General features: G+C 34.0%; 1 protein-coding gene across 1 annotated transcript; it reads right to left on the bottom strand.

Annotated features, from left to right (window-relative positions):
* Positions 1 to 3,423: 3,423 nt before the first annotated feature.
* Positions 3,424 to 7,163, bottom strand: LOC149165319 (sugar transport protein MST4-like). Its single transcript, XM_089431114.1, has 4 exons — positions 6,866 to 7,163; positions 5,644 to 5,963; positions 4,582 to 5,208; positions 3,424 to 4,418 (listed from the first exon to the last, which is right to left on the bottom strand). Exons 1-4 carry the CDS (start codon positions 7,002 to 7,004, stop codon positions 3,933 to 3,935), a joined length of 1,572 nt encoding a protein of 523 aa, XP_089287240.1. The 5' UTR covers positions 7,005 to 7,163; the 3' UTR covers positions 3,424 to 3,932.
* Between the last annotated feature and the right edge of the window lie 4,195 nt (positions 7,164 to 11,358).

The following is an 11,358-nucleotide window of genomic DNA, read 5'->3' as shown; positions in this document are numbered from 1 at the left end:
TAAGTGGACTATTCAAAAATCATGAGCACCTCATGTAATGAGTGCTAAGTGGATTGTTCAAAGATCACGAGAAATTACCTCATGCAATGAGTGCTAAGTGGACTATTCAAAAATCATGAGAAATAATGCAATGAGTGCTAAGTGGAATATTCAAAAATCATGAGAAACTATGCAATGAGTGCTAAGTGGACTATTAAAAAATCATGAGAAATTAGTTTGTTATGACTAACTCTCATGGAAATGGTCATAGATATGGTCATAGATGAATGGCTTACTTAACGCAGTTGAATCCCAAAAATTGATATCTAATATAATGCACCGTGAAAATCCCCAATACTTAATTCAAAAGAGTGAGGGGAACTCTACTTGAATGGTTCATGAGGCACAATACTTGCTAAGGTTTTGCAAATGGGGTAACAAGCTAAGTGGGCTTGATTGTGGGGAAAACTCCACTGTTAAGCACACTTGAGCCAAAGGCGATCTAGGATGGGTGACCTCCCGGGAAGTCTTCATTACCAGGTGCAAGCCCCAAAAGTGATGATTGATGCTATGTGATTTATTTCACTAGTTTCAATCCCACTTCTTCACCCCTGGTTAGTGAGGACTACCTCTCATGGAAATGGTTATAGATGAATGACATGACTACCTCTTATGCAAATGGTCATAAATGAATGACTTACTTAACCTCTCATGGAAATGGTTATAGATGAATGACTTGACTACCTCCCATGGAAATGGTCATAGATGAATGACTTACTTAACACAGTTGAATCCCAAAAATTGATATCTAATATAATGACTTGACTACCTCTCATGGAAATGGTCATAGATGAATGACTTACTTAACATAGTTGAATCCCAAAAATTGATATCTAATTACCTCTCATGGAAATGGTCATAGATGAATATCGAATTGCCTCTCATGGAAATGGTTAAAGATGAATCCCAAAAATTGATATCTACTATAATGACTTTACTACCTCTCATGGAAATGGTCATAGATGAATATCTAATTACCTCTTATGGAAATGGTCAGAGATGAATCCCAAAAATTAGTATCTACTATAATGAATTGACTACCTCTCAGGGAAATGGTCATAGATGAATGACTTACTTAACGCAGTTGAATCCCAAAAAATGATATCTAATATAATGCATTGCGAAAACCCCCAATATTTAACTAATTAAACACTCACTATATTGTTGAATGTCATCACCAAAAATTAAGAAATACTATTAACTAATATTATTTATATTAACATATATACACTTTAATATATGTGCGTATATTTATTTTATATATATATATGTGTGTGTGTGTGTGTGTGTGTGTGCTTTAGTTTTTATTCCTTTTTTTCTAAATAAGACTAAATCTATTAAAGAGACAAAAAATAATGATACATGGAGGCACCGGCCTCTGCAGAACCTGTCTCAGAGTTTACCAAGTATTAACAGACAGTAACTGAAAAAGAGACTGCCCTCAAGGGGAAACCAGTCCAAAAATCACTGTGTGAGCTGCCCACGCAGGGGAACCAACCTGTAATTACCATGTAGAAGAGTTTTTTGAACAGAATAAAAAACAAAATTGACCCCAAATGACAACAATTACAACAAAAAGCTTCAAAAAAGACCCCTAAGATGGTGACCGGGTGTCTAAAAACCTTAAAAAAAAAACCATGGCCTGCTAGGTGTCAGCAGGTGGCAGAGGTTCCTCCACAATGAGACACCCGTAGGCATCCATATCTTCAACGTCTTGCTGTTGTCTGCTTGTCGTGGCTTCCATCTACGTCTTGCCACCTGGAGTGCTCGTCGTGGCTTCCATCTTCGCCTTGCCGTCTGGAGTGTTGTGAACCTGAGCTACGTCCATCTGGTTCAGAGCTTCACCATGAGTTCTGCACGTCCCCGAACTGCTACCATGAGTTTGACATCTGCTAGTACCAGTCCTGTCTTGAATGATGCGTGCCGGGACGTCAGTGCTCTATGGCTCCTCTCTAAAGGCGACAGAGATGGTAGCAATAATACATGGGCGTTCCAAAGTGCACCTGAACTGGAACTGGGTAGAATGACAGGGATTCATCATCGGAATAGAGTCATCTGGGGGTTGTTGGGCTTCCGCATCTTGCCTAAAGCCAATCATCTGGGCACTCCCTCTGCCACTGCGGGTGTTGGGATACCGATCCGTGCAGTGAGCAGCAGTCGAGGGCGAGGAGGAATCTGCAGGAGTTGAGTCAGACAGGGACAACGAGGGAGGGTGAGTAGCTTTGCCTCTGCTGCTACCCCTTCTACATCTCATCCTGTGCCTCAAATGAGGCATATTTGCCTGGTAAGTATTGGTTCGACGGGTGCTTGGAGGAGTAAGAGGAGGGATGGAATGGCTCGTGGAGGTAGGAGAGTGAGGAATTCGATTACCAGAGGCAGAGTTCAGGGTCGAAGCAACAGCTCTGTAGCAGCAAAGCAGGTTGTGCGAGAAGTGGGCACCTTCGACCATTTCAATGCAACAGAGGATTTGGCACCTTCTCCCCATAGTCGTGCAAGAGCTTGGCTCTGCAGCAGCGGGGAGGCAGTTACAGGCCAGAGGAGGCTGAACAGGGGGAATGCGCTCCGCATTCTCCATCTTAAGGATCAGAGTTAGGTAACCTCGGCCCTCACCCATCATTAATGTTTTCCGGCTTTCAGACAAGCATTAAAACGCCATAAATTGTGGCGGTGGGCGTCTTGGTTGCAGCATGGGTGGCCATGCCACTTGCTTGCCTGGATGAGCTGCGTTGTGCCAGCGCCATTAATCACTCGCATCCGGGGGTGTTTTAGTTTTTATTAATGTATATAATTTTTTATAATAAAATTTATTAAAATATGTTTTTAATATAATAATAAGTCATATATGGAGAAAAAAATAAAAGTTATGAAAATGGAATAGTTAAAAAAGGAAAAAAATAAAAATCAGAAAGTTAAAAAAGAAATAAACTAAGAACAAAAAATTAGTTAAAAAAAAAACCCTAGTAATAAAAAATTAGTAACTAATAAAAATAAAAAATAAAAGTTACTAAACAACCCATAATAAGACCTCAACCAATCACTTTACAGATAAATAAATTTAAACACCATATACCATACCTAGCCAAGTATAATAATAATAATAATAAGAAAATAAGAGATGTTGACCATATTACTAACTTTAACCAATATCATTTATTTATAATAGATTATATTGTTTCCATTTTTAATTAAACTAACCATTATATTCATTAAAACATTACAAAATTAGTTACAAAATATTTTAATTTTTAATAATGATTAAAAACATGTAAAATTCATATTAAGCAAATGTTCTGCTATTTATGTAACAAATTTACAACATAATAGAGAATTTAAACACAATTAAATTAAATGCAATCACTTTGTATAACCAAACTTATCATATCTCATCGAAGTTACAGTTTTGTCAACAACATTGCAAAAGTCTATTTACATAGTTAAGTGTAGTGTGATACCTCAGAAAATCGCAAACGTATGTTTAAATAGAAGACACGATATATATCTACTTAATTTGCCACTGAATCCCATCATGTTCCATCCAACAATTTTGCACTGAAGCAATTGGGATTTCTTCCAAAAACGGAGCGATGACTGGAGAATGACATAAACAACGTCACTGTAACGCGGGGCACGGTGATTTGGAGGTAAAAGTACTCCGTGGTTCCAGCCATTGGAATATGGAGCTCTGTCATTGGAGTTGTAAATAAGGGGCATTCGTCGCACTATTCAAATTCTTACAGGCATATTGGGTAACAGCATAATAAAGCGGGTCCTATTATTCTCATTATTTTTATTATGGGAATGGTCGACTTCTGCAATTATTATGAGAAGAAAAGGCTGAAAGTCTAGTTATTTCTGCCTCCGATTAAACAGAGTCAGAAAATCACAACTGAGAATTATTGTTGGGATTCCAACGCTCTTGCTTTTTCTCCTTTGGAATTAATATCTTCGTTATCATCAATCATGTCAGCGTCTGTGACAAAACCCTTCCAAAACCAATGCTTTTTCCACACTCTCTCCATCATCTCTTCAATCGGTATGTTCTTCGTTTCAGGGAGGAGAAACAGCACAAATAGGGACATAATGACCACCCAGCCAGCAAAGAAGAAGAAGATCCCGTATTTGAAAGTGCAAAGCATTGACAGAAATGACTGTGCAATAATAAAAGTGAAGAGGAGATTGACGCAGACGGTCACACTCTGTCCAGCAGATCTTGTTTCCAGGGGAAAGGTTTCGCTGGGAATCAACCATCCGAGAGGTCCCCATGACCATGCAAAGGATGATACGAAAACGCACACCATCAACACTATCACAATGGCTGTGGTGTGAGAAAGCTGCATGTCTCCTTTCAACCCCGTTGCCAACAGGATTGCAATAATCACCTTCAATTCCAGAAAATATTCATAATGTGAGACAATTTTGGCATTGTAATGAAAAACCATTTAAGTATAAGCATAACACTGAAATGGAAATGAATTAGAAGAAGAAATTAGTATAAGCAGAGCATTGAAATGGAAATGAATTATAAGAAGAAATTGGGTTAACCTGTGCAACGAACATCTGTACTCCTGCTTCAAGAAGAAGCTTCCTTCGACCAAGTTTATCGACCGAGTAGATGGAGATAAGAGTGGATAACACATTGACTGCCCCAGTAATAACCGCAGAGTAAAGTGAAGCATCGTTCTTGAATCCCAGTGTCTGGAAGAGCACGGGAGCATAGAACATAATGGCATTGATGCCAGTCAACTGCTGGAAGATCTGGAGAAAAATGGTTATGACAAGCTGAGGTCTATTCCTGCGCTTCAAGATGTTTCGGAATGGATGCTTAACTTGCGCAGCTATTTTACTAGCTTGAACTAGTTCAGCGAACTCTGCATCCACATTATCTGTTCCTCTGATTTTTCTCAATACCTTCTTGCCCTCTTCCAGGTGTCCTCTTTCAATCAGACTATTGGGTGTCTCTACTAAAAATATAGACCCCACAGATAGCATTATTGCAGGGATACCTGCCAAGCCCAACGAAAGCCTCCATCCCCATGGAATGATCTTACTAGTCCCATAGTTCACTAAATTCGCACACAGAATGCCTATTGTAACATTCAGCTGGAAGAGGATGTTTAGAGCCCCTCTAATTCTAGTCGGTGCTATCTCTGACAGGAAAAGAGGAACCGCCTGCAGTTACAGAAAAGCAAAGGCCCATTCATTGCACCAGTAATCCAACAGATGACCGATCGAAAAAACCAACGCTAAGCCTACCTAAGATGTCTCTGAAAGATCTACGGTAAAATTATAATAATACCGCAGAACACAAAAAACATATCGTGTTAACATATGTTTTAATGCAAACGAAAAATATGGGAATCCAAAATGTAAAAAAAGCTTATCCTATCAAAGGTGTGTCATCGAACTTACGGCTCGGTGTACAAAAGTCCTGTTATACAAAAATTTCCTAGTAATCCAAGAATCTCAAGAAAGGAAGTCAGCTTTTAAAATACGATTTTTGCTTAAAAGGAATGTACAGGGATGGTTCACATCTGAATTATTTGAACCCCTATATTATATCTAAGGTTCCATCTTTCCAGGAGTGTGAATCGTCTGTTTACAGACCTGATTTCCAAATCCAACTCCAAATCCGAGTAATATTCTTCCGATGATGAGCATGATAATATGCTCCGCGGCAGCATTCAAGACGACTCCACAAAGAAAGAATGCGCCGGCAACAAGCATGGTAGGTCTCCGGCCATATCTTCTGGTAACATACGACGCAAAAAATGTCGCGACCAGACCGGCTAAGTACAGAGATGAAGTAAAGAGCTGCAATCTTTGATTATCGTACTTGCAGTAATCGTTTTCCTTCACCTCGTGCTTTTTGCGCGCGACCACGGGGAAGAATTTCACGAGAAAGTCATCCATGCCAGTCACTCCGCCTGCACATTAAAATAATAAATCGTCAGATCTTCAGTAAAGATGTAGATTACTAACCATAAATTATAATGAAGAGCAAGTATTTACTACAGTCATAAATTCACATCACAGGCACACACAACTTCAAAACTACTAACAAGTTAAACATTTTTCGTTTTCAGAGGAAAAGATTCCAAGAAACTTTTGCTAAAGATTTGGAGCGCTGAACTGCTTCTGATCGCATCGAAGAACACTTAGGACTTGTGCAACTCTTTAAACGCAGTTAAGATATCCAGTTTACAGAACTGTATGAAAGCAACATCCTTCTTAAGGATTATGCGAAGGTCTTTGTGGTTATTGTGAACAGAAAAAAAATTCCATAGTCCAGTATACTGCACTCTGACTTAAAAAATCCAGCGAAATCGGACGAGAAATACAAATTTGCCTAAAGTTTTACCATGCTTAAACCGTATAACATTGAAAGAGAGTAGTTCTCCCATTTTTACACCATCAGAGTTACAGAATAACATGATGAAATCCGATGCGAATATTCCGATCTTTAACGAAGCAGAGGAAAACCGCACAACGCAATAATGTTGCAAAAAGCTCAAAAGAATCAGCTTTAGAGCCACTCTGCGCTTTAAAGCACTTAATAATAACGAAATCAAGTGACAAAAAACAAATATCAAATCTTCCCTGTAAAATGTCCCGTCACAACTCAATACAACATACAAAGTAGAAAGAACTTTAAGATGCCCTAAATTCTAAGAAAATTCTCTAGCAAAATCAAAGCTGCAGCTCTCATTGCAAAATTATACAAGATCGTTACAATTTTCACTGCAAAACTCGACAAGAAAATCTTTAAAGAAAATCTCTGCACTTGCTGAACAAACAACCACTCGACATTAAAGCTTCAGAAGCTTACCTGAAATTCCTATATCGTAGCCAAACATTAACCCGCCGCTTGCAGCGATGATACAAGTGACGACGACATGAACCGTTATGCGGGCCTCGAATTCCACAGCCGTAGACCCTACTGGGGCGGCAAACCCTCCCACGGCCATTTTTCTTGCACTAAACTTTCAACACAAAACACTGAAGAAACTCGTCAAAGAAGTATATAAATATCACTACCTTTCCACAGCCTCAGCAAAATCACATTTTATTACCTAAGCAGAATATCAACCTTTCTACAGTCTCAGCAAAAACATATTTCCTTTTCTAGTCCGATGTCATCCTCACCATCTAACGAGGACCTACAGCCGTGTCAAAGAATTCAAATTTATAGACTCAGATTGTAATGAAATGGTTGCCTCTGACAAAGTCTCCAAAAATCTCCCCGTCCAAGAGTTTCGTATGTTCATCCTCGGGAGTCGAAACCGCGCACGCCACGTCCGAGCCGGCGAGCATTCTGTCATCCCGCAACTTAAAACTCTATATGTGGATTTATTCTACTCAGCTAAATACTATTTGCCAATGGTCTGTTGCCACGGAGTAACTTAGTTGGCGTTTCTTGTTAAAATTAACTTATCCATTTTGCGCCCAGCATTTTTATGAACCACCGTCGAGAGCACTGACGTATCAGTAAGGGATAATGACCCTGATTGATGCCGAAACCACAGTCTCAAATTCCGAATTATCGTTGGAAAGTGGTTTTGTCCACGTCGGATTATTTCGGTATGTTAAGATAGGCCTGTATTAGATAAAGATGAAAACGTGGCACACATACAATATAGGAAAAAGCAAAAAGAAAGCATGTACCGTGAGACAGCCAATCCACGTTAGATTACAACGCAGCTAAGTAAAATTTATGGAGGTGTCTCTACATTATTTTTAGGAAGCAACACAATTTTGAGGTAGAATTTGATTTGTATTATTTAAAATGGTTTTATGATATATATAAATTTAATATTTTAAATATTTGGATTGGCAGGATTTATTTATCAAATTTTTAATTTTAGAAAAATTAGACACAAAACCTTTACTGTTTATCTAAATGGTGAAAAAAAACCTTTGCCTCAGTTTAAAAATTAATCGAATGGTTTTTCATATTAATTGGTCTATTAATAATTTTATAGATCTCGACCTTAATTGAGCTTAAACATTTTAAATATTTACTCAACTGTTAAATGCTTCTCCCGATTATTTGGCTCAGTAATCGAAATAATGTGCAACCTTTTAGTATTTTATTAAAAATTTTCATAATTTAAGTTTCAATTTAGAAATTCAAAAGTGGCCATTATTCTAATGTTGATAACTATCATTTTAATGCTGATAACTTTGAGATATTAGAGTGATACAATTTATTTCATTTTTTTTTTTTTTTTTTTTTGCCGCTGATAACTATCATTTTAATGCTGTTGAGATAGGATAGTGATACAATTTATTTCAATTTTTTCCGCTGATAACTATCATTTTAATGCTGTTGAGATATGATAGTGATATTATTTATTTTAATTTTTTTATTAATGGTTAAAGTGCAGAATATATTGTAATCTGTTTAAGTTTTAATTATTCTTTAAATTTTTTTAAAATTTTTTAAAATTTTATTAAAATTTTGGAAAAATTAAATATAATTATTTTTTAGAAATTAAAAATTAATATTTTAATTTTTAAAAATTGAATTTTTAATTTTTGATTAGTGGATAATTAATTTTATGTGGTTTAAAATCAAATTTTAATAGTTAAAAATTATTTAAAATAAAAAACTTCTAATCACTATCATAATTATTAATTGATTTTTTTTTAATTTGTGGATTTTTCCATAATTAATATTTTTTTTTTAAAAAGACAGTTTCCATTAAATTTTGAGCTTTTACTAATTATGGAAATTGATAGTTTTAAAAAACAAAAGCAATAATGTTGCATATTCTTTTACCTGATTTTCTTCCTATTTTTCTCTCACCAATTTTATTATTGAATGGACTTGGTTCAATCTTTTTCCTCAATAAGCTTTATCTACATTTTATATTTTCACAATTCAATTTTAAATAGAAAAAAATTAGATATACTAGACATTGTAATTTTTATATTAGATATTTATATAAAAAAATTAGATTTAAGTCAACACTACAATAAACAAGAGAGAGAAAAAAATTAGGTATACTAGATATTGAAATTTTTTATATTAGATATTTTATTAAGTATGAATTATTTGCCACACTATTAAGAACCATAGATTATTTATTTGTTCAGGAATTGTGATGAGTATAAATTTAAAGTTAAATAAATAGCTTGTTACAATAATTAGTTTTTTTTTAAATATTTATTTTATTTATATCATATATATACATTATTTGATATAAAGGTACTAGACATTGTAATTTCTTTTCCTTATTTTGTGCTAAAAGCTAAAGATGGAATAATTAGTTTTTTTAAAAAATATTTATTTTATTTATATCATATATATATACATATAAAGAAACTAGACATTGTAATTTCTCTTCCTTGTTTCAAGCTAAAGATGGAATAAAATGTGCACAATCACATCTCAATAAAGTCTTAAATTTTGTAACAAACGATTAATTTGTTCAAGCATTCAATAATTACTATCAATTTCCTTATGCATAAGAGGCCATACTTAGTATCATTATTAAATTTATGAATTTGTTCAAGCATTCAGTAATTACTATCAATTACTTTTTACATAAGAGACCAATACTTAACAACAACATTACATATTAAACTGTTTAATCTTATCTTAAATATAAAAATTTTAATTTATTGTAAATATTATTTATTTGTGAAGAATTTTTTAATATAATCTAAATATATTTAGTTTGGATTTCTTTTTAGTTGTGCTTTGGATTCTTTTAATTATATTTTAATTAAAAAATTTGAAAATTTATTAAAATTATAAATATTAGTTATTTACTTTATTAAAATAATCTAAATTTTATAAAATTTAGATTTAATAAAAACTTTCGTTATTTATAAAACAATATCATCAATTTAAAAAAAAATTAAAATTACTAAAATCATAAAAAATAATTATTTACATGGCTAAAAAGATGCAAATTTCATAAAATTTAAACTCAGCAAACACTTTTAATATGCAAAATCAATCTACCTTTAAGTTTTAAAAGTTCAAAATCTACCTTATAATCCTTCCATATTACACTTATCTTAAATATAAGGTTTTTAATTTATTGTAAATGTTAGTTATATGTGGAGAAATTTTTAATATAATCTAAATATATTTGGTTTGGATTTCTTTTTAGTTATGCTTTGGATTCTTTTAGTTATATTTTAAAAATATAATTAAAAGATTCGAAAAATTATTAAAATTATAAATATTAGTTATTTATTTTATTAAAATAATTTAAATTTAATAAAATTTAGATTTAGTGAAAATTTTCATTATTTCTAAAAACAGTTATAAAAAATTATTAAAATCATAAAAATTAATTATTCACATAGCTTAAAAAATTCAAATTTTATAAAACTTAAACTCAATAAACACTTCTAATATGCAAAATCAATCCACTACTTATAAGCAAAATCAATCTACCTTTAAGTTTTAAAAGTTCAAAATCTACCTTATAATCTTTTTTTTAAGGCCGTAAGCAAGAATAACATAGAAGATAGAAGCAAAATATTTATGCAATTTTATTTATCTACCCGCATTTTTGTGAGGAAAACTTTGCAGAAAACCTATAGCATCGAAGATATAAGCAAAAGATTTATGCAATTTTATTTATTTACTGGCATTTATGTGAGAAAAACATTCCAAAAACCTTTAAAAGGCCTGGTGTGATCTTCCATGATTAGTTCACTTAGTCTCATCTCTCTCTCTCCCAAGTACTCTTCATTTGGGGAATGGATTGAAAGATTGTCCATGACAACCATGGTTAGTACTCTTCAATGGGTGAATGCATTGAAAGAATGTCCATGACAACCATGGTTTTGGTGGCTTGGAGCTGAGTTGGCATTGATGATAGGAAGAAATTTTGAGGATTTGAAACAGAACTTTTATACTCTGGATTTGGATTTGTTTCATTGGGGATGAACTTTCTCATAGTACATGGTTTATTGGGTACATACCCTCCATATGGGTATTGTCCAAAATTCAAAGTAGCATGTTGCCTTGATGCCACCCAGATTATTGCAGTTAAGATCCCCGCTAGATCTTCCTTTGTCTCTAACTTTGCCCACCTTCCACCCAAATTATTATAGTTAAGATCCCTGCTAGATCTTCTTTTGTCTCCACCTTTAGCCACCAAGATGCATGTAATAATATCTAGAAAGAGTGTTCCCATATTGTTGTGGAGAAAGCCAATTATGAGTAAAGAGGGCATGTGGTTGTGTGCATGCTAGAAGTAATTAGGAAGGGGATAATGTTTAGAAAAGTGGAGTTGAAGATAAAGCACCATTGTAGAAGGTGCATGTGGAAAATTTTGATTCTTCTAATACCTTTTG

The sequence above is a fragment of the Pinus tabuliformis genome, chromosome 5_1 (assembly GCF_031772625.1).
Source record: "Pinus tabuliformis cultivar Carrire ecotype Pingquan chromosome 5_1, CPIR1, whole genome shotgun sequence".
Taxonomy (NCBI): Eukaryota; Viridiplantae; Streptophyta; class Pinopsida; order Pinales; family Pinaceae; genus Pinus; species Pinus tabuliformis.
The sequence above is the reverse complement of the archived record's forward strand: the minus strand, read 5'-3'. Positions and strand labels throughout refer to the sequence as shown.